Source organism: Hippoglossus hippoglossus, chromosome 7 (genome assembly GCF_009819705.1).
Source record: "Hippoglossus hippoglossus isolate fHipHip1 chromosome 7, fHipHip1.pri, whole genome shotgun sequence".
In the NCBI taxonomy this organism is placed as follows: Eukaryota; Metazoa; Chordata; class Actinopteri; order Pleuronectiformes; family Pleuronectidae; genus Hippoglossus; species Hippoglossus hippoglossus.
Genome location: NC_047157.1, coordinates 10,089,139 through 10,112,887, shown reverse-complemented (window position 1 = coordinate 10,112,887; position 23,749 = coordinate 10,089,139). Strand labels below are relative to the sequence as shown.

Here is a 23,749-nt window from a genome sequence, read left to right as displayed (position 1 = left end):
GACCTTCTCTCTCTCTCTCTCTCTCTCACACACACACACACACGCAACCTAGGGATAGAGGTGTGCACCTCATCTGGCAATTACATTTAAATCCGAATCAGCAGACAGTGAATCATCACAGACACATTCACTCTGATCTACGGTGTGTGACATCTAAGGTGTGGCACAGGTGAACATGCTGTCTCACACTCCATCTGACACAGCTACATACTGGACGGACACACACACACACACACACACACACACACACACACACCCTGGTGAATCTGAGTTAGATATGAAGGTCCCTGAGCGTAGACACTACGATGCACTGTTGGTTGGTCCTTTATCTATAACCTGACCTTTGGTACTGCTTAGAGAGAGAAGGGAGTGTCTGTGGAATTAGGCACTGTTCTCCTGTACAGATATAATATACAATATACATTGTATACATCATACATAGTGGCATATACAGTAATGTGTGAGGATGGTCAGAAATTCCTCAACAGACACACTCTGCCTTGACATCGCTAATTGAGCATTTCAGAGCATGAGCACATACACACACGCACACACAATACATTATGAGTATGAGTAGGCCAAGTTGTACAAATCCTCAACTTCAACCAACGCTCAATGCTTAAAATTATTTTCATAATCCCAAAAGAAAAACTATTGTATTACCCTGTGGCTGAAAATACACAAAACTGCAAATGCACATCACACAGACATGTTATTCTACATACAGGGAATGAAAGGTTACACACTCTGTGGTGTTTCTGTACATGAGAGCACCCCTGCTGACCCCTACCTGTTATCTAACGATGAGAACATCTAACATTGGTCCTCACAAAACTAGGATTATTAAGACCGAACACACATACTTATGTCTGCTCCCTTCTGGTTTATGAGCCCTTAAAACCCTTTTCAACGGCTCATAAGCCAAACTGATCACACAGGAGAAAAAAAGTAAATTTTTTCTTAGAACACTTGATTATGAACCAGTCAGGTCTACTCAGGGTATGATAATTATTAACTGCATTGTCTTGTGTACAATATTCCATCACGTGTTGTCTACTAGTTTGTGATTGGGAGAAAGCAGTTCTTCAAATGAACAATCTGGATTATTTCATGGAAATTATATGCATGCGCTTCCGAGAAATCTGACCCCAATCAGCCAGATGGTGGCACTGTAGTCAAGGCCTAAAAAGGTGATCTTTGAAAGGCCACATCTTTCACTCAGTAAGTCCAGCTCAATGTTCTCTACAACAAAGCTCCCTGGAACAAGATGCCCCAGAGAGATCCTGACTAAACTCATTAAACCACCTCCTGAGAAGAACGACTGTTTTGCTGCTCAATGCTTCACTATGATCTCCAGATAGTCACTTATTTTGTTTCTCTGCCATTTGGTGCTGGGTGAGTAGACAGTGGGTTTATCAGAGCTACCTTCATGTTGTAGATACTGAAAGTCTTATTGTTACTGACCTCTAGTGGTTTGAACTTCTCACCTTGATGCAGTGATGTATAGTGTACTACAGGATGTGGTGGTTACACAGTAACAGGTACAACACATTTGTAAAGACACATATTGTGGCCATATGCAGGTCATGTGTGAGCAAACTGTCAAACTGTCTGTCATATATTTGGTGAATTTACTGGAGTCTGTAGTTTGAGTGAATTCATGGACAATGGGAGGATCATTTTGTGACAAATTACTTAAACAGACTTTTAATCCAAGTCATTACTAATGTGTGACTGTTTTGTAGCAACTCATTATGAGAGTTCCAGTTCAAACTAACAGTGACTCATTATATCTGGTTTTACTTAACAGAGGATTGTTGTGGCTGTAGATCATTGGGGTGGAGCACTGGACATGAACCCTAACCCTAGTTCCCAATTTCCAGAACTGAAAGTTGCCACAGAGGCGTCTGATGAATGGAGATCAACTGAAGGATGCATGTTGCAGTTCTACATAACGTGATAACTTCATTATGTTGCATTATCTGAGCTTGGATCCTTGTAATGAGCTTCATCTGGCAGAGGAACTGAAATCTCTCATAGATCAGCTCCGTATGTAAACAGCACCACCGAACACATGTGCAGATGAGTGAGTTGCAGACTGGAGTCTGAGTGTGAATGAAACAACGTGTCACAGTGAGAGTGGAGAGGAGAAAACATTACATCCAGATTTAAAGCAACATTTTCATAAGTCCAGATCTTTTCAGAGGTATTTCAGAGATTTCCTGTGGTTGCATCACCAAATCTAAATGTCTTCCTTGGAAGACGCTTCACATCCAAACAATCTGTATTCAGACAGGAAATGAACTACGGAATTACATCAGGCAATATTATATTTATTTTTTAATGTAAGTACATATATATTGGATTTCTAATTTCATATTTTCATAAATAAATGATTAATACACAAATATAATGGGTGAATATTACTAGTTAAATGTCAAAGTAATGTAATAACTTAATTGTAAAAAAAAACATCACAGGTGTGTATGTGTGTGTTGTTTACTGCATGACTGTGTGTGTGTGTGTGTGTGTGTGTGTGTGTGTGTGTGTGTGTGTGTGTGTGTGTGTGTGTGTGTGTGTGTGTGTGTGTGTGTGTATATTGCTGCTTTGATTTGTATCCTTGTCAAGCATGGAACATTAATGTGTTACTGCTTTGACCATGTGATGTGTGTGTATCTGTAGATTTGTGTGTCTGTGCTTGTGACAGACAGAATCCCAGTTAGCTGAAGCTCAGGGGATAAAATCAGTGTCTGTCATCAGATGTCCTCCATCTTTCCTCTCAGGAATCAGAACACTGTCTCCATGGTCTCCTGTGAAGAATAAGATCAAGAAAAAGATGTTGAAGAAACAGACAAAAGAAGAAAGACGAAAAGTGGGAGAGAGACGGAGAAAGAGAAATAACATCCCAGTTTTAAAAGACATGTCAGGAGAGTTTAATGTGGAGGAGCAGAACAGATACCTAAAAACGTGTCTGACCATATACCACCATATTTGGAAACACCGCCACAATTTCACAATGAACTCAAATCTTTTACACACTCATATTAACTAAAGATCTCTAACTTTGTGTTTTCTGCCATTGCTTCATTCTAGAAAAGCTCTTTGCCTCATTATCTCCATTGGCAGCACTGGGAGGAAATCCTGTGTGAAAACACCCATAAAGTCTGTTCATTCCCACGAGGGTTATGCACATCTCAGCAGACAGAGAGATTGCACTCTAAACCGTCTTAACTGTCACTTGGTCTCTGTTACGCATTGAGGGAAACTGTGCTTGCGTTATTTACTTTCACATTATTTAGTGTGAAAAATATCCATCATTGATTTAGATGAATGGTAGCTAACAAGCTGTAAAATATCACATATAAAGTGGCCTTTAATACCCTGACCACCCTTGGCCACCCCTTGATGGCGCTGTTGCATATTTAATAGACAGATACCGGAGCAGTATAAATCTTCGAATCTTACAATTAGCAAAAAACATAATGAGCATATTTTACGAAATAGTCCTAGTTCTATAGCCACTAAACAATTTGCAAAATGTGCATGGTGCTGAGTTTTGTTTCTTAATACAACAAGGTTTTAAAAAATGATTCAGCCTCTGGAGGATACATTTTCCATGATATAAGCTCACGTCACTCAGGTCCACTTCAGTATTTATGCTGTTTTTCTAAGTGGAGTGGAAAAAAATCACTCCACAAACGTTGTTTCTCTGTTTTCCATCAAACTGCACTGTGATGTTCGACGTGTGTCTCTGTGTATGTTTGATGCTCGTACAGTCCATCACCTCATCTTTCATTCTGGCCGACTGACAGAACAAAACAGCATCATGGATGGTGGAGAACAGACTGGACTTTGTCATTTTGTCATTGAAGAAACCTCCAGTCTGCAGGTTGTCCACCACACCAGCTGGAAAGAGACAGAAAGAGAGAGAATAATGAAAGAACAAAGATAGAGTTGTGTATGAAAAGTGGTGGGATGATAGAAAGAGACAATGGGCATGTCAGCATATGAAGATGGAATGATAAAACCAAATTAAAGGTGCAAATAGCATCAAAGGACATTTGCACATGGGTGCACATGGGGGGGGGGGGGGGTAAATGCTTTGCCATTACTGCAGAGCAACACAATGGTTCTTCATAAAGGGGAAGACTGTTGTGTTGTGTGACAGGATCCTCCACATGTAATTGGTGGACATGGATTCTACTTTCTGAAAGAGACGTGCTTTGTGCTTTGATCCCGTGTAACAACAACAACAACAACAACAACAACAACAACAACAAAGATCCTGTGGAACAATGAAGTAACAATATCAGATATCTCAAGTTTTGTTGAGTGCTGATTTATAGTTGTGTCTCTGTGACTTCAGAGGATTATATTGATTTACATTGATTTCCTGGAGACTTACCCTAACCTTAACCCCAGTCACTTGCCTAAATCTAGATGGACTTACTTTGGCAGCCAGCAAGAACCACCTCGATACCAATTTCTCCATAGTCTCTTTGGATCTGTAGCAAAAACACAGAGAAAAGGTTCCTTTAACTAGTCTGATGATTAAATGTATTGTATCTGAAAGGCACAGGAGCTAAATGATAAGGAGAGGGACATAGGGATAAATGAAGTATCATTTGTAGTTGCAAGAGAAAAACCATGTTAAAAAAATGGTTAAACGTTTATACAGTGATGACAATCAGATAAGACCTTAAACTCTTGAATCAGTAAATTTTCTAATGCTGTAAACTGTCTACCTTTTTGTTCCAAACATTTCTTTAAATGCAGTGTTTGGATCAAATTAAGATAGAAAATGCTGAATTTTCTTATATTAACCTATACATTTTTGTCTGAATAATAGATAAATACAAATGTTTGTTTATAAGACAAATGATGGAATACATACAAAAAAGTTAATTGTTAACGTGTCAAAGTGACTAAACTGATTATTGGTCTTTCTTTCCATGTTCTTACGTTTTGTAGCGCCTTGATTCCCACAGTATCCAGGAAGTTGACGGGGCTGAGGTCAAGAACGATGGCTTGTGGGTATGACGGCTCAGGCTTAACATCCAATTTAATGACAGCAATGTCCTTGTGCTCTGGCCCCTGAACAGGAGGAGACATGACACAACACATGACTCACGTGAGAGGCAACATTTAGACAATGAAGGTCTTTCTAGGACCAGGAGTTAACACATTTGTGTAAAAAGACAGTTGCACTGGGAGTTGGGTCCAATCTTCTAATGTAAAAGAAATATAAACATGCATTTTAATTAATGAACTACATCTAGTCTTTCTCACCATGTTTACTCCGTTCTTCTTGGCTCTCTTGGCATTTTCCTTCTCAATCCTTTTCCTTTTGGCCTTGAGTTTCTTCCTTGCTGACAGGATCTTGGCAATATCAATGTCAGACTAATAGAAACAGCAAAGGACAATCAGGACAAAGTTCACATCAGGCAACTTTTAATATTTTATCTCTTGGAGTAACAAATAACTTTCTGGTTGGTCAAGATGAGGGCTAATACTAACTAACAGGTGTTAATGTCTGCATTCATGCAAACATATGATTTGGAGGAACGAGCAAACAGTTATAAATTTTAAAAAATGGCTTCGTGTGAGAAACAGGAGTCATGATACATTTTTGAGGTTAGTCTCAGTTATTCTGTATTACAACATTTGTTGAGGCGAGAGGAGAGAACATGTAAACAGTTATATGAATCCCTGATGTATTAGATCATGTGAGGGTAAACAGCAAAGTTTATTCAGAGGAAGTTTATTACTGAAGTTAATACTGTAGAGTCACACTCAACACACAAAGTTATAATGACTTAATCCCTTCAACTGAGCAAGTGATGTCAGGCTTGTATAACCACCAGCAGGCAGGAGCATGTGCTCAACCACCTGACATTTTGGCATCTGGCTTGATAAGTACCTCTTTAGCAAGACATAAAAAAGAAATCACTCAATTCTTGATTAAAAATCCGTACTGGCCCCCGCCCCTCCCTCTTCAACTTCCCTCATCACAGCCAATGCTATTTACATACGTGACTCAAACCTAATCTTCACTTACAAGTCGTTATTCCCTTAAACTACTTTTCATACTAAGTATGAAAACAGAGCTACAAAGAAATGGAAATTCCAGGAAAATTGTCATCATAAGTCATCGACAGGTGATCTGGTTTTCATCATTTATTTTCCGGGGTTTTGTTTCATGAATGAAATATCTGCCTGGAAATTGCATAACAACGTCCGTTATGGTCATAATGAGTGAATTGTGGAAAAATGTGGTCATTAATTAGTATCAGAAATTATGTTTGTAAGAGAGGAATTAATTGGATGGAAATTGTGAGGAGGAACTGTCCGTGTGTGTGTGTGTGTGTGTGTGTGTGTGTGTGTGTGTGTGTGTGTGTGTGTGTGTGTGTGTGTGTGTGTGTGTGTGTGCGTGAACTCACCTTCTTTCCCAGGGCATCTTGATACATCTCAGCATTAGCAAAGTAGAGTGTAGCAGAGGAACGGAAGATCAAAATCCCTGGCACCTGCCTCACCTGAAATCATTAAGTTAAGGAGATAATAAATTCAACAAGCAAATTCAATTCCACCAACAGATGTTCATGTTAACACAACATACAAAGTGAAATGAACTGAGAGGAAAGTAGCACTCGTCCACGCAGCTTGGCATAATGCTATATTCAGGCTTGTCTACAGCCATGACCTAAATGCTAAAATCCTAACGCTAACCTGTTCAAAGCACAATAAAACTTAACATGCTGAGGTTATATGTGATAGTTATTCATGTATAGAGCAAAGTGCTTACAAATCACTTTTACCTTTGAATTGGGCTAAATGGGAGTTGTAGTTACAGAGATGTAGTTTTCTTAACTACAGATTGGATAGAAATGACCCATTGCTGTTGTATCGTCTTATTAATTGTTCAACAATGTATTGTACTTCTAATATATTTCTTATTTGAATACAATGATGTATCCCGGGTGTGTTATTACAAAATAAAGTAATTTCCCATTTAAAACTCAGAAGCTGCTGACCAATAGTAACATTAGACAGTGAAGTTTTACTTTGCTTCTCTTGTCTATTTTAGAAATTTACTGAAAACAACTTATTTAGCTTTTAAGACTAAATTTGGCTTCATGCCAACACACACACGTGGAGTGAGGTCAAGCTTTGGCTGAGGAGCAGAGCGCAGAGCGGTGTGAGTAGACAGAGTGGTACAGAACTCTTGCCTCTGAAACTGAGGCAGAAGTTGCTCACCTCAAACAGCCCACAGATGTTACTAACTGTTACAAGTAACTCTGAATTCATAATTCAAATGTTCTCTGTACATTCTGGCCATGAGAAGTAAATGAGGTAAAGACCTTGTGTCATACCTGACTGTACTCCTCCAGTGGCCTGTAAATGTCAGTGCCTGGGACCTGCCCCAGCAGGGAATACTTAGGTCTGGAAAACACACAAAACAAAGACCTGTTACTTTGATTAAACACTTTGTGTTTTGGTGTGGTCTAAAAAGTGAAGGTTAGTTAATTGTTGGGTGTGGTGTTTGATAGATGAACGTTCAGTGAGACACGTGGTCTGAATGTTGTCATTGATAGTGTTTCATAGTGGGGGGGGGGGGGCGCTGTGTGTTCCTACATCTGTGTCCTGAAGATGACGGTGAGCATGGAGAAGCCGATGGAAGCAGCTAGTCCCAGGTCAGGGTTCAACAACAAGGTGAAGATGAAGGTGGCCACCCAGATTACCTGGGGGAAAACAGGGAGAGAGGGATGAGTAATATAGCAGAACTACATCGAGTCGTTAACGTAGTGGAGATAAAATGCAACTAGATACCAAAATGTTCTTTAATACTGAATATCTTTTCAAAACATCATCCATGTCGCTGTTTACTTTGAGGAACACTCACTGCATCTAATTTGTTTTTTCTCCACAGTACAGGGATGTCCAGGAATTGCTTCAACACGTTTTGGAGGGTGACATAGATGATGGCAGCCAGCACTGCCTACAAAGTCAAACAGAAAACAGTTCATAAGGAGAACTCCAGTGTGGATTCCTGTAACATGATGGAAAGTTAGTTAGTTAGTTAGTTTCTGAAATAAACCTTGCATGTAGTTCCTAGTAGTTTTGTGTACTTTTATGGTTCTTATAGTATGTGACCTTATGATTGTGCGCACACACACACACACACACACACACACACACACACACACACACACACACACACACACACACACACACACACACACACACACACACACACACACACACACACACACACACACACACACACACACACACACACACACACACAATATAAACGTACCTTAGGCAGATCTTTAAAGAGAGCCCCAATCCAAAGCACGATAAAAAGGGAAACTATTGCTGATAGTGCTCCAGCAACCTGTGATGAAGAGAAAAGAGGAACAATGAATCAAAATCATGAGAGAGATTTGTCAGAGTGAGGTAAAGTATGAACTGGTACATGATTATAAGACAAATCAGGGAACCATTATTAAAGTCTCTCGTCTCCTCTCCTATTGGAGGAATTCTACGACGTGAGCAATAATCAATCAATCAAGTTGTTTTTTCAATGATGACACTCTTCTGAGTAATGCTAATTATGACCAGTCTCCACTCCGGATGATCTTTGTGATGCTCCAGGTTTGTGGCACTCAGCAGGGGGGGGCTCTCAAAGCAGACCTACACATTTTTACACAGTGACTCTCTTCTCATCTCTCTGTACCTGTATTTTTACCTCCCTCCTCAGAAAGGTAAGAGTACATCTCTGCAATCTTGCGAAAGGCTTTTTCAACAGAAAAACGATTCGCACCAACCTGAGTTTTCCCTCCTGTGCTTTCCTGAATCGCAGTTCGAGACATGGAGCAGCTGACGGACAAACACTGGAAAATTCCTCCGAAAGAGTTACTCAGACCCAGGGCGATTAGTTCCTACACCACGAAAAATACAATATTTATGTACAGTGCACTAATTTTACAGTTCATCACTGTATCCATCTTTCATCTCCCTACCTGGTTGCTGTCCACCTTGTATCCATATTTCAGGGCGAAAATTTGTGCTATTGAGATGACCATGCCGTAGCCAACCACAGACACAGCAAAGGCGTCCCCTATCACCTGACCAAACAGAGAGACGTCTGGGAAAACCGGTGCCCGGAGACTGGTATGAAAGAATAGATTGTCCAATGCAAATATTTCTTGTTTCACAAACACACGGATTCCTGTATATTTGCTGTCGGTTGTTTTATGTTATATTTCTCACCCTGAGGGAATGAGTCCCACCACATCCACTCCATATTTCTCCTCCAAGTTCACTTGCCAGGAGACGACTGTACCAATAATCACCTGGAGAGGCAAATAAGAGATACATGAGTGTGTGTGTGTGTGTGTGCGTGTGTATCTGTGTAAGGAACTAAATATCCTTGAAGTTAATTATTAGGGCGTGTACTTATCCCTGGATACTCACAGCGAGCAGCTCCACAGGTATAGGAACAGGTAGTTTTTTACTCAAGCATGCATTGAGCTCCTTAGCGACGACAAGGCAGACAATGGTGACAATACTAACCACCAAAGTACCAATGTTTGTTTGTAGAATGAGATAAGACACCTCTACTAACGTCTGGAGAGAGAGAAAGAGCAGAATCATTGGCTACTTGCCACTACTTGTAATGGAGGAGGAATGACAGAGAAAAACTTGACAACAAATTCATACCCCCTCTGTGTGCCTTTCATTCAGGGGGAACAAGAAGTTTTTGATAAAGCAAACACAAAAAGTATTATAATTTTCAGTACGCTAGAAACAATTTCCTTAGCAGTTACATTACTCTTCTCTTACATGTAGAAATCTCAAAGGACTTGGACAATTGTTAATATCCAAATGATCGAAAATGCTTTGGAATAGCATTGAAGTAAATTAACTAACACGGCATGGAAAATCGTATATGATGAGACGTTTTTCCAAGTGTGTATCTTACTCTTACAGTCATAATTTGCAACATGTTAATGTCTGTGGTTGCATCTTTCTTACATATATCAATGACAGTGGTCCACTGTGTCTCACGTGGTTGATGCCAAAGGTGTATTTGAGCTGGGAAACAATGATGTGAAAAGCAGTTCCAGTAGTGTAACCTCGGACCAGAGGCTCAGACAGGTACGTCACCAGGAAACCAAACTGGGCCAGACCGAGCAAAATCTAAAGCACATACGCAACAGAGATTGAAACACAGTAGCTGTTTACATGAAGCTGAACACCTAAAAAAGTCAAATTTATATTTGACACCTGAGTTTCTTACTTTTCACTGTCACTAGTGAGCCAGTGACCTTTTAGCCTGAGAACCTAAAGACTCATAGGGAAATAAAAGATCAGAAATTATAGCATGCTCCCCCTCATGCTTTTAAACACATAAACTGTCTAAATAAACAAGGTATCTCAACAACTACAGACCAGATTGCCGTAAATTACTGAATATAACTTAGTGTCTAATATTTACCTGAAATACTCCAGATAGGAAGGTGACAGCTGCAGCCACCTGGATCCTCGCTGCATCCCGAGACATGGTGTCAACTATACTGGAGTTGGTCACATTGTCCCATATCATAAAGTCTGAGTTTAGGATTAGTCGATCTGCCACTCCTCCTATCATCACACCCACCACTGCATATGCTCCTGAGGAAGGAAGACAGAGACATAATTAATATTTTAAGAGACATTTCCCTTGACCCCCGCGACTAACAATGGTGAATCATGCATGTGAGTGCTGTGGGACCTAATCCAGAATAGGGAAAATGGGGCGCCTTCCTGGAGCTAGACCTGGGCCTATTCAGGCTCAACTCGAATGATCAACATGGAGCTGCCATCATATGGCCCCACTGCCCATGGGATAAGCATTGGGGTTGGGTGCTGTGCTGTGCAGGCTTGGCAAAGGGGGACACATCCTAGTTCTTGGAATGTGGAATGTAACCTCTCTGGCAGTGAGTGATGTCTGCAATATTAGCTATACATAGCTGGCCTCACCTCTATGCAAAGAACCAAACTCCCATAGGGCTGAACTCTCTCTTTTTCCAGAGTTGCCCAGAGTGATAGGTGTTGTGTATTGACAGCCTAAGTTTGTCCCTTTTGAGATACCGTCCAGCCCCCCTTGTGTTACTTGTATACATTGTTGTAATCCTCCGTCCTGAGTGAAAACTTAATACATGCTCACGAGCAATTCTCCCTGGTCTCACGTTTACTCATTATTAGTTGTAGTACCAAATAATAGAGTGAGTATACAACAATAAGCATCAGGCGAGAGTGAGGATACTCACAAATACCCAGCTATTTTTGAATTTTCCTCTGAGAGAAGAGGGGTATGGATGTGTTGTGTTATGTTGTGTGTGACTATGTACTGAACAGCAGCACAGAGTACCCAGGATTGTGTTTGTATAAGCATGTGTCATGCTCACAAGGTCATTAGTGCTGATTGAGGCAGCAACCCAAGTACCTGCTGGTGGACACCAGTGGTGAGGGAATCCTTATGGGCTTGCTTTGCTTGGTCATGTAGAGTGGCAGACCGTTCCCAATTTTGAAAAAAAGGGGCCAGGAGGGTGTGCTCAAATTATTGGAGAATCTTACTGCTCAGCCTCCATGAGAAAGTCTTTCCAGAATGACCAAGAAAGTTGTATTGGAGAGGAAGGAAGGTAGTAAGCTTAGAACAATGCCTTTGATTCTTGCCTATGTCTCTAGGGCAGTACAAAAGAATTACTAATGCATTCCATACATCAATATGAAGGTTCTCTGAGAACAAATTGAATAACCTTAAAAGGAACCAGAAAACATAACATCCTAAATGTCTTGAGCTTTAGGTGAAGAATATAAATATATGTTTACCATACCATTACCTTGTAGAAAGGCCCCAAAAAATATTATTTCAGTTATTAAGCCTGCTCTATGTTGTTTTATCAGCACGTTTGACACTAAATGTATTCCCACTTGTGCAGATGCAGCAATACAAACCTATTGAGAGGTGCTTGGATGTGCCAAAGATAAAGTAAATAAGGACGGGGTAGAAGCACGAGTAAAGGCCAAAGATTGGAGGAACAGATGCCAGCAAGGCAAAGGCCATACCTACAGGGAAAACACAGAATACATATGTATTACATTCCAGGGAAGAGTTACAATTCAGAAGGTATTGTATAATAGAGTAATGTAGTGGGGACATACAGCAATGCAAACTCTGCAGAGCACAACATTGCTTCCTTTGTCTCTTCCATCCCTCCACCTCCTCACTGTATCTCTAACTTCTAAACCTCACCAAACGGTAGCTGCATGATCCCCACATTGATTCCAGAGATCAGGTCACCAATGGCATATTCTCTGATGGGGTAGCGAGGCAGCCACGATAAGAGAGGAATGCTATGCAGCAGGAAGCTCTTCAGGCGGGGAGCAGAACACCTGATTTTTCATGTCAGAGTGACAGACGGAGCAAAAGAAGAGAAAAATATGTCTTTGGGTTATGGATTGATAGTCTGTTCATGTTCTTTATCTACCAAAACAGTAATTAAGCGATCGTTTATCCTCTCGATTTGTCAGTTTGTTTTCAGTTAAGCTCAAACCATTGAAGTCAGCATTTGAGTAAATTATGCATTTCTCCAACTAAATATTTCGGGTCGTCCTGGCTTGGAACAGAGGACCAGCTTTTTACCCTTGTTGGAGTGCTGAAGGGGTCATAGGGGTCATAGGGGTCATAGGGGTCATAGGGGTATATGACCATCCAGTCTACATTTGTTCTGTGGAATAACTTGTGTATGAACATGTCCCCCAGGGGACCCTGTGTGGGTTACTGCTGGCCATCCAGTCCTAGTATAAACAAGATGAGAGCTGTGTCCATATGCTTGGCAAACACATGTCCGGTGGGTGTTGGACTCTGCCAAGAGTGTCCCAGTCCCTTGTTGATTATGTCTGTGATACTAATGGACAGGATTTCAGGTGCAGCCTGGGTGAGGAGAGTGCTTTCGATCAGCCAGTTAATCTGTGTTCGCACAGTAGCACATCTGTTAGCAGTCCAAACAGAATTAATTCATGTATCAATCAGGTTAGAAGATGAATCAGGGTGAGTATAACCAAAACCACAAACAGAAGCAAATACATCAGAGTTCACTCGCTGACCTAAATCACAAAAGAAAAATGAAATTACCTGCCTCCCTGACATAAACAGGAGAAAACTGTTATTTATGATATTTACAACGAAGATCACTCTGAGCAACCACTTCAATCTAAATAGTACAAATGATGATTCAACATGATTACAGAGAAAGAGAGAGAGTTGAGATGCACAGTAAATTGGATGTAAGGAGCTTTACCTCATTGACTTTTTGACTTTCTCAGACAGAGTCTGTGTTTTTGACTCAAACTTTCCTGCCATATCATCCACAGCCCCTTCATCCAGGATCTTCCTGTGGACGCTGTAGGCCATCCATCTTTCTCCCATGTCGAACACCAGCTGTAACATAAACATAAATCATCCTTAGTTCTTTGCCAACAAACAGTTGGTTATGTAGGTTGGTAACGTAGTCGTAGGTTATGAAAATCTTCCACCAAAACGGCACATCTCCTTTTATGAAGAACGAATCCTGTGTGTGTGCAGTGGTCCTTGGGTCTAAAATCCAATATACTGTACAGTTTTCCATCAAAATACAGTCCCTGAACTTCCATTTTACAAAATACTAATATTTGCACCGATGAATTGGCCAAGTATTCTGTCTTTAACTCTCTTCATTGCATTACTTTGAAATAACCAAAATGTGTCTTTTCAGCTGTTTGTATGATAACGCTTCCTCTGGTCAGATTAATGTTTATTGCATATCTGAAAAAAGTTAATCTTTTGATTACTTGTAACGAACACTTCATCCAAATCCATTGTTTAATCTATTCAATCTATTTTAGGTTTAAGAAATGAAGAATTGCCATCAGGTTTTTTCGTGGTTATCTGATTACAACCTGTCAACATCCCAACTACTGTCCAGTCAGATCACTGTTATTGCTACAGGATCCTGACATGGACACCAATGCTGAGTTTACATAAAGTGACAGTAAAGAGCATCAGTGGTTTTACTATCAAAGACTATTTCAATTTTCAGAACATCCTTCTAGGGTCAATAACGATTCAAATTAGTGAACTTATATCACACAAACCTCTGTAATGTGATGACTGGAGCTGCTTCTCTTTGGCCGGGTGTCTGATGTCAGATGGTCGAGATGATGATGCCACTTTCAGCTTGCTTTCCAGACTTGGGTCTGTCAGTCTTTAGAACGGCCAAGTCGCTGGAGTCAGTTTAAAAAAATAACTCCTCACACTAGTTCCAAACAGAGATGCAAGCAGAACTGGAAAATCCTCCACAAATACATGAAGTTGGGGCTCAAGGGAATTTTAAGTTCAACGATTGTATGTAAGTTGTTGGCTCAGCTGGTTTCAAATTATTGACACAACTAATTTGTTCAATAAATTTTGTTTAGTGTTCATGTCCTGAAAGGTGACACCACACACCTGGAGGAGTTGTATAAACCCATCAGCGTGTTCAGATGTCATATCAGGCTCATGTTCTGTCAGCGTGAGAAAATGTAATGTTGCTACTTTTCAGTTGCAATTGCCACAGCATGCATGCCTCACAACAATGGTAAATACTTACAGGTATCACACTCGGCAGTAAACATACACAAAAAAAGGTTACATTTTTTTATGTCTGTGATTTGATTGTCGTCACAGAGAGAAAAACTGCACATTTTTTGCTGTGTTTAAAATGTTGTATATCTTGTGCCCTATCCGTAATTCGATCAAAAATGTTTTTTGAAGCAAACTGAGTCTTTGGAAGAATGTTACTGTGTTTGGTCCCAACAGATCCTTAGCAGCATCAAGGTGCTCCTTGACCAATTCTCCCTCTGAGTCAAGTTCAGAATGAGCCTTCTGGATAAGCTTAACTATTACTTCACTTACAGCAAAACTTGCCTGCATAACATTTAGAATATGTTCTCGTAAAATATATTGTTTTCCTCCCTCTTGCCCTTTCCCTCCTCAGATCCCTCCATCTTTTCTCCTCCCCTCTCCTCCTTCACTGTTCAGTCTACCCCTCTTTTCCTCATTCCTCAAAGGAAACATGAGACAAAGCTAAACTATTAACAAAATGAAATTGAATGAATGAATGACAGCGTGACATAAAAAGCAAATACTTGCTGAAATGGAAATAAATACACGGTGGTATTTCTATACACGCGAGGGCACCAAAGCTCAGCCCATACCTTCATCGAAACCAAATTATAACTCAGCCAAGAATAACTGAAAACTTTTTCAAGGGCTTATAAACCAAGCTCATCCTTTTATTTGACCATTTCCAGCATCATGAGAAAAAGAAAAAAAAAAATCTCCCATCTGCAAATACTATCTCCTAGGTTGGTAAATGCTATCACTTGGTATGATTTGTATACAGTATCTTTTTTTGTACAATATACTATCAACTACAATTTAATTGACGTAATTCCGGGAAAGCAGCTCCTCTCTAAATACATCTGAATGAAATGCTTTGCTCAAATGTAAATCAGGAGTATGTATTAGGAGGGGATGGTGCTCAAACTCTTGCTTAGATATAAAAACCACAAATCTCCCAATTTGTTTGAGGAATTTGGTGCATTGAGACATTTGGTGAAGGCAGCCTTTGGTTTGTCCTTGTTCTTTAACATTTCTACAGTCCCAAGAGTCTTTTCAAGTAAAAACTGCTTCATTTCCTGGCTGAGATGTAACAAACTGTATAAAAAATAACTGCAGTCATTTCAGCCATCGCTGAGCAGAGCGGTGCTTCTCCTTGAAAGAGGCCAAAGACGGCTCCAACACAACAGAGATGGTTTAAATGATTCTTTGAAATAGGCATGAAAGTGTATTTTTCCTTGATGCTTTTTGCAGGTAGTCACTGTGCAAAAGGAAGTCGAGTCTGATTCCAGGCAGATAAGCTGCCCACATCATATTTTCAGAGGAGTTTTCTAAGGTTCGCTGAAATTAATGACAAATTAAAACAGTTTCATATCTCTTCATACAGCTTTGATAATGTTCCTCCCTGTACCTGTCTGTCTTTGGAATCTAGAATGATCCATTTCTGATGCTTTGCGAAAGCTGAATGAAAATAATTTAATAAAATCAATAGAGTATTATTCCCTAATTTCTTTTCATTTATGCAGCTGCAATCTTATCATTTGACGGATGATTTTTAAATAACGTCAAAAAAATGTGTTCATTCAGGACCACTGTTATTTTCTGATTCCTCATACTTTGACTTTTCCTGTAAAGTCACTTTAACTGTGTGATTAATTTTTCTGTTTTTCTCTCTTTTTATTCTTCCCTCTGTCCATGTGTCTGTGTTTGGGACTCGGAGCAGCTGGAGGCCCTGACCACAGACCAGCACCCATCCCGTCTTCTCTCTCTTTTTCCTGCTCTCACAACAGTCTTTCCCGTCACCCTCTCTCTTAACCACACTGTCGGTGTGTGTTTGATTCCCTGTCTCGCCTCCTGTCTCATCACTGGTCCTGAACCTCCCAGCTTCCTCAGCCTCTGTGCTCTTCCTCTCTGTTTCTAATCCTGCCTCAATCCGTTCTCCACAAACTGAAATCTCCTCAGCCTCAAATATTGTGTTTTCATCTCCTTCCTCACTGTCCATCATCTGCCCCTCCCACACAGAAAGTCCTGCAGCGTCTGCAACATGGGAGCACAGCGTCTCTCTGTGGCTGATACCGGTACTGGATACCCTCCACAGGCAAACCCTCTGATCTGAAGAGGTAGAGACCACCAGGCCTGGGGTCAGGAGCTTTACCGCGGTAATAGGGGCAGCGTGGGCCAGTGGGATGTCCATGTGTCTGTGGAGATGGAGCTGAAGCTGGTTCCGGGGTTGGAACTCGGGTTGTGAAATCTGAGAAAACCCTCTGCTGCCCCCAGTCTGCCTGTCTTCTGGGTACTGCACCCTGATCGTGGACACTGTCAGCTGCCCATCATCCCCTCCACTAGCAACAGTTACCAGGCAACCACCCTCTTCTAGTCCCAGTTCCTCTGCACAAACAGCCAATGAGTTGATGCCGCTCTGGTGGGCAGGAATGTCGAGGCAGGGGGTCGGTGGAGTTGGAGCATCGATTGAAGTATCTTTTGAGGAGGAAGCGTCAGTCAAATCCCAAACTGCAATTTTGCCATCTGTCGCAGCACTGAACAGCAGCTTGTACCTGAGAGAGGGCACAGTGTCATAGATTTAAACATTACTGTACATTAGAGATGGTTTTCACCACATGTTCCCGACACAGGTAGAGTTAGTGCTTCCCTGTATTCAGTCCGTTACTACTCGTTTCTAAAATTGTGTGTTTAAAAATGATAAAAACATATATTCAAAACAATCCGTGGTTTGGATCAGTTGTTTTTTTTTTTAAAGGAAGAAAACCAATAAGTTGGTGAATGAATGAATTCACTTCGAGCAGATCAAACATGGATCACCTGTTGCCTTTTCTGTCCTCCAGGCTGCAGGTGGCGACACTGAGCACACAGCGCTTGTGGTGAAACGTCTCCCACAACAAATCAATCCGATGTTTACCTTCATTGACAGAGAACAGTCTGGAAAAGACAGTGATGGAGGTTAGAGAAGGACACAGGTTGGACAGCGTAATATGACGATGAAATAACTAATACAACAAGGTTACTCGAAATTGACAAAATCTCAAAGGAGAGATACAACCCATCATTCTTAATATTTGTGTTTTATGAACTCATTTAGGCCGAGTAAACTGAGTAACACATTTCAACTGTGTCTTACACTGAGTTACAACCATCAATGCTGTAGCCAGGGGCGTTGAAACAGGGTAGGCAAAGCAGACATGACCCCTGAGCCAACAGGGGGCCCCCCCCCGACAATGCTATTACATTCGTTCACAGCAACAATTATTTAGTAAGAACCGCATTAAATTCTGTGATCGGCTTTATACAGGAGACTGCAGCGACACCATAGTCGGAAACCCCCTGAGGCCACATACATTCTGCCTAAACTTCATAATTGTAGAGGTTTGTTTGGCCTCGAATGGTGGTGGGGGTTTACACTTGAACTTTACTACTTTACTAGTACTTGTGTGTGTTTTGTTTTGCCTGATGCCCCCAAAATCCCTTGAAACATTCCTGGCTGCAGTGAACGAAATAAACATAATAACACTTTAAAACTGCTTGAGAGACTCTGTGTTTTCTTTGTTCTCCCGCTGTGGAGAACAGTGTCTGCTGTGCTGTGACCAACCTGACAGCTCCGTCACTGCAGGCCAGAGCCAGAAGAACACAGTCTGCTCTCTCATCCACCACCACTATGGACATGTACCTGAAAACACACAGACACAACTGGTAGCACAGAGGTAGATCCATAGCTGCAGAAACAGAGAAGGGTATACATTTACAGGTAATCTATAGACATTTTGGAGAATGTGTAGCTTTTTTCTGCGGAAAGTTTGCACGATTGATTTTGGACTATCTCCAGAGTTGGTCTTTCACACAAGAACAACGCAGCAGGAGATTCTCAGGGTCAGACGTGTTCACAACAACACAGAAATCTCTGCAGTGTTCAGGTAGGACGTAACTTTGTAATTCTGCTGCAGAGATCACGTGTTTGCACAGCAGTGTTAACAGCACATCAACACCAGCGTTGACCCCTTATCATCGCTCTTTCCAAGTTGACATCTTCATCTGTGTATTATATGTGTACTGCACCTCTTTTTGAACCTGAGATATATTTATCGTATATGTGGCTTTTCAGTTTTGCGCCCATCACGTGTCAGAAGCAGTCATTAAAACGATGCATCAAAACTCGCTCAAAGTGAATCCTGCTGTTTTCTCACACAGGCTCATTCGGACACGATCACAAACAGCAACTGACTCGGACATTTGCGTACTCACATACATATCATCCAGAAAATTTCAGAAAAGTATCTGGAGTTCAGTGCATGTCTGAAAGCAGCTATAAAGAAAATGGAGACTAAAGAACAGGAAAAAGGAAAAGACACAAGCTAGAGGTTGTTGAATCCTTGATGGTTTGATTCTTCACACGTGTGCAGACAATAATAGTGGTGAAGCGACATTAAAGCTTCTTTATGTTCGTCACTTTGTGTGAACGTCTCCAACATTACAACCATGAACTTGCCTTGTTTCTGGATCCATTTTCACCGTCTTATGTCGGTTCCGCTTCCTCTCCCACTGTTCATCCAGTCGGTGACTGGCCACCTGGATCACCTGACAGGAAGGAATCAATCTCTGCTGGTCCCAGCCAATCAACAGCCGGTAACACTGCATTTGAGCCCGGCCGCCGGCTGAGAAGAGCAAGGTCGAGAGAGACTGTGACTGGTGAACACTCTCTCCCCCTGCATGCTTTATTGCCGTCACCGTCCTCACACTCGAGATGTGGTCTGTAATTACTGAGAGGACTTTGATGTTGCCGGAGTTGGGATGTACCGCGAGGACGGTTAAGCTGGTGTCCTCTCCTCCCGTCACCAACACCTCCCAATGCCCTCGCTCTCGCTCCACCACCTTTCTTTCAGTTTCCGTCACACTTGCAGTCGTTTGAATCACAGAGTCACAGCCTCTTCCCTCTATCATCCCCAGCCTGCATACACACCCGACCCCCTTCCCGTGGATGCCCTCTCTCAGGCCCCATCCTCCAGTCCTTCCTGTCCTACCAGCCCAGCTCGCTTCCTCTCCGGGAGGATGTGAAGCCAGGACAGCCCCGTGCTTGATGAAGACCAGAGCTCCATATCCAGGCCAAACCCTTTTGTGTGACGGCCAGAGAACCCAAGAGCGATGCCCCCCACCACAAGGCACCGCAAACAGCCTCTCCTGCCTCACCGGGTCCCACACCACAAAGTGGACAGCGTGGAAGCCAGCGATGACAAACCTGGCTTCTCTTGCCTCATTTTCTGCCTGTACATCTTCTCCTCCTGTCTTAGAGTGGTTCTCACCTTCCTCTCTGGCCTCCTCTTCCTCGGGAATTTCAGGTTGGAGAATCATAACTTTCTCCAGCCACTCCATACCTTTACAGGCCCGCTGAACTCGCAGAACCTCCAGCTGAAGCTGCTCGTGGTTCCCTACAGTCTTTTCAGCGATATTTTTACTGTTTTCTTCAGGTTTTTCTCGTGATGTTTGTTGAACTCTAAAAACTCTCACACAGCCATCCCTGCCGCTGCTGTAGAGGAGTCCTCCGTATTCACACACTGATGTTACACCCTGTTTTCCGTGCACCCCGAAAAGGCAGCTTAAAGGTTGCAGCTGTAGTTCGTGCACTTCACTGTTCTTTCTCTGCTCCATGATACTGCTTTTTCCAACTCCATCCCTTATGTTTTCCTCCTCTTCCCCTTCATATGCCTGTGCATCATCTCCTTTCTTTGGTGCGACTTCTCCTCCTTCTTGATACAAAAGCAGGGACCCTCTCCTGTCCCCGCAAACCCAGAGCGCCCCCTGTGACCTGGAGTGCAGGCACAATGCAGCCAACAGCCAGCGTTTGCCGCAGGGAGGAAGAAGGAAAGGAAGAAGAGGATTGGCATTGAGAGCTAAGGATTGGTTATCATTTAATTTAACCTCTACACACCAGCGATAGACGAGTCCTTCAGCACCTGACGCCAGCAAACACATGCCTGCTCCTCCCTCTTTCCAAATGAGACTGTGGATCTTCCCTGAACCACCTGAGAGAAGGATCCCAACGTGAGGTTGAGAGATGGGGAAGACCTGAATGGACCCACTGAGGTTTCCCACAGCACACAAATTAACTTTGGCTGTGGAGTCTTTAACATTGATGCAGACTGTTTCCATCACACAGTAAGAATGAAAGTCAGGAGTCCCTTGCCATAAATTCTCCCACGTCCCATTGCTGTATTGATAAATAGTTCCTTGGTCAGTGCAAGCCACAATCTTACTCTGGCTCCAACTTTCATTTTCATCCTCTTCTCCTGCTACACAAACCACTTTAGGCAAACTGTGACCCGGGAATTTCAGGTCCGTTAGTTTGTCTGTCACTGCTTCCTCTGTCTTCTCCTCAGTCCCCTGCAACCTCCACAACCTCACCCCTCCATCTGCCCCCCCTGTAGCCACCCATCTCTCTTCTTCTGTCCCCTCACTCACTGCCAGTGAACGCACGCCCCCTGCTCGGTGTCCCTTCAACGTCCGAACCACCTTCCCACCTGCAGCCCAGTCCCAGACTAAACAGGCCCCGTCCTCCCCAGCACTGAACACCTTCCCGGGGGAGAGACGCACGGAGAACACCCTAGCCTGGTGTCCATACAGGACTCGTAAACAAGCTGGATTCAGGTCCCCACATTTACCCCCAGGGCCCCCTAAAACCCCAACACCCCACACCCTTACGCTGCGATCATCAGAGGCTGAAGCCAGCCAACCCCTCTCCTGGAGGTAGGAGATGTTGAAGATGACCCCACTGTGCCCAAGCAGACGTCTCTCCACTGGAGCTTTGCATTTAGAATAACTGTCTCCTCCTCGATCTCCTCCACCAGGCTTCCAGACAACCAGCTGGTTGAAAACAGTCCCACCTACTAAGACGACATCTGCCCAAGATTCATGTACAAGAAGGAGGGCAGAGTACAGCAGACATCCCTCCAGACAGGAGCGCTGAACCAGGGCAGTGCCTGTGTTGACATCCAGGAGAAGAGCACTATTGTGAGCTAAGGCCACACAGAGAAGTGAGTGTTTGTCTCCAGAAAGCCAGCGAACATCCAGGGCCCAGTCCTGTAACTCCATGAGGGGACCCAAGACCTCCAGGTGGAACTGGTCCCCATCCTGCAGACCCACATGGAGCCTCACCAGCCTCACAGCCTTGCCCCCAAACACTGCCAGGTCGTAGAAGTTAGGCCCTGTGGTGGAGCTGAGTCCTGGGGAGTGACAGAGGAGAGGAATATTGTGAATATATAAGAGGAACAAAAAAACACAACAACAACAACTCCAAAAAGCAGTTTTTCCAACCATCTACTGACAATTACAGCCAAAGATAATATTCCCATCACCTGACATTCATGTAAACTTCAGCAAAAATATACTTATTTTACTTTTTACTTTCCAAACCTTTACTTTGAAATCCAATATATTACTTTGAAACAATCATGTACAACCATAGACAGAATATAGAGATGGCCGTTGCCTCCGTGACGTCACCCACAGGTTTCTGAGGAGCGGTTATGAAGCTCAAAATGAGCAGCTCACCCGTCGCCCTCTCCCCAGGGTCTGACTCCTCCTAGTCTATCGTATTTCGAGTCAGGGTAAGAAGAGGGGAATATTGTGGCGTGCACGGACACAGCTGCTCTCCCTTTATGGACTTTTGTTGAAATGTTACTATGTGCAATATAAATGAATGCATATCTGTTTAAAAAACAATGTTTTCTACTGTTTATTGTTTGTTTTTATATTAACTTCTTCATCAGACTATAATGTGTCTACTTGTGTGAGAGTTTTGTTACTATTTGTACCACTGGGACACTGTGCATGACAATAAAAGCATTTGTTTAAATCCTGCTGATCACCTCCACGTAGTTAAAAGGTTCCTTGCCCTAAGGCTTGTCCGTCTTACTTCATCAAATCTGCCTGTCAATTCAAAACTAATCATCATAACAATAAGGAATCTGAGAATGAAAGTGTTAAACAACATCTGCTCATGCTGACCATGTTTCTTCTGAGCTGTGACAGCGGCCTGACGTCTTGGTCTGACTCCATGGATTCTGTAGTGTTGGAGCACACTCAGTGAAGCAGAGGCTTTAGGACGAGGCTCGAGACTGTACACCGTCAGGACTGGACCCTCTCCTGCAGAGAAGAACAAACAACCTAAATGAGTGTTGTACTGGGGCTGGGCAATAAAACAATCTCAACAATAGATTAATGATTTCAATGTAATTCTCATCAATAACAATATAACAAAAGTCTAATATGCGTCAATATAAAGTGCATTGTGTCAACACAGTGAGGAGGTATTGAACACATCGTTGATTGACCTCGGGTTTGTAAAATGTTTTAGTGTTTATCAAGTGTCATTCTCTGCTCGTAGAAGAAGAAGAAGAAGAAGAGTGTAAAACCAGAACCTTCAGTCAGGAGCAAAAAACAGTCTTTCAAATATGAATGTCACATTAACCATGATAATTGTCAATATCAATACATATGTAAATGTTTATCTTAATATAATGTATACAGCCCACTGTTGTACAGTACAGTAGTGATTAGCCATACATAGTACAGCTCTACTGAATGTACTAAACAAATATAACTACATTAGCCTAAATAGATCAAATAAAATCACACATGAGATAGAAAAACCATTGTGAGAAGTTTAGAAACCAACCTGTGAGGAGAAATAGATCCTGAATGAACTGCACAGCTGTGACTGGAGCGACCAGAGCTGCTGCCTCCATCACTTTTACTGACGCATCAGTGTCACTGTCAGTGGAGGGAAATACAGCAAACAGGCAACATGAGGTCCAGGTCCAATGGTGGGTTCAGTCACCAGTAGCCTTCCAGTTAGCAGCAGGAGCAGCAGGAGGAGCAGCAGGAGCAATTTGTTGAATAAAAATAAAAGTGATTTCTCTGGGTTAATATTAATGTCGCTACACGTTTTACTGTTTAAACGCCTCAAACACTTTCTATATATATGTTTCTTATCTATATAAAAACACAGGTTTTAGGGTGCACAACCTGCACACACACACACAGCACCCATGTGTTATT

General features: G+C 42.2%; 2 protein-coding genes across 2 annotated transcripts; both read right to left on the bottom strand.

The window, feature by feature from the left end:
- Nucleotides 1–2,668: 2,668 nt before the first annotated feature.
- On the bottom strand, nucleotides 2,669–13,462 carry LOC117765355 (solute carrier family 26 member 6-like). The gene is made up of 19 exons (XM_034591853.1): nucleotides 13,350–13,462; nucleotides 12,302–12,441; nucleotides 12,004–12,114; nucleotides 10,502–10,677; nucleotides 10,039–10,203; nucleotides 9,478–9,630; nucleotides 9,274–9,356; nucleotides 9,024–9,171; nucleotides 8,829–8,942; nucleotides 8,318–8,395; nucleotides 7,901–7,996; nucleotides 7,633–7,739; nucleotides 7,371–7,440; nucleotides 6,441–6,533; nucleotides 5,290–5,400; nucleotides 4,963–5,094; nucleotides 4,451–4,505; nucleotides 3,785–3,906; nucleotides 2,669–2,810 (listed from the first exon to the last, which is right to left on the bottom strand). The coding sequence occupies exons 1-19, from the start codon at nucleotides 13,460–13,462 to the stop codon at nucleotides 2,787–2,789; spliced, it is 2,091 nt and encodes a 696-aa protein (XP_034447744.1). The 3' UTR covers nucleotides 2,669–2,786.
- A 2,791-nt stretch (nucleotides 13,463–16,253) lies between these two features.
- On the bottom strand, nucleotides 16,254–23,749 carry wdr6 (WD repeat domain 6). Its single transcript, XM_034590943.1, has 6 exons — nucleotides 23,367–23,749; nucleotides 22,697–22,834; nucleotides 19,185–21,912; nucleotides 18,291–18,368; nucleotides 17,507–17,623; nucleotides 16,254–17,241 (listed from the first exon to the last, which is right to left on the bottom strand). The coding sequence occupies exons 1-6, from the start codon at nucleotides 23,434–23,436 to the stop codon at nucleotides 16,266–16,268; spliced, it is 4,107 nt and encodes a 1,368-aa protein (XP_034446834.1). The 5' UTR covers nucleotides 23,437–23,749; the 3' UTR covers nucleotides 16,254–16,265.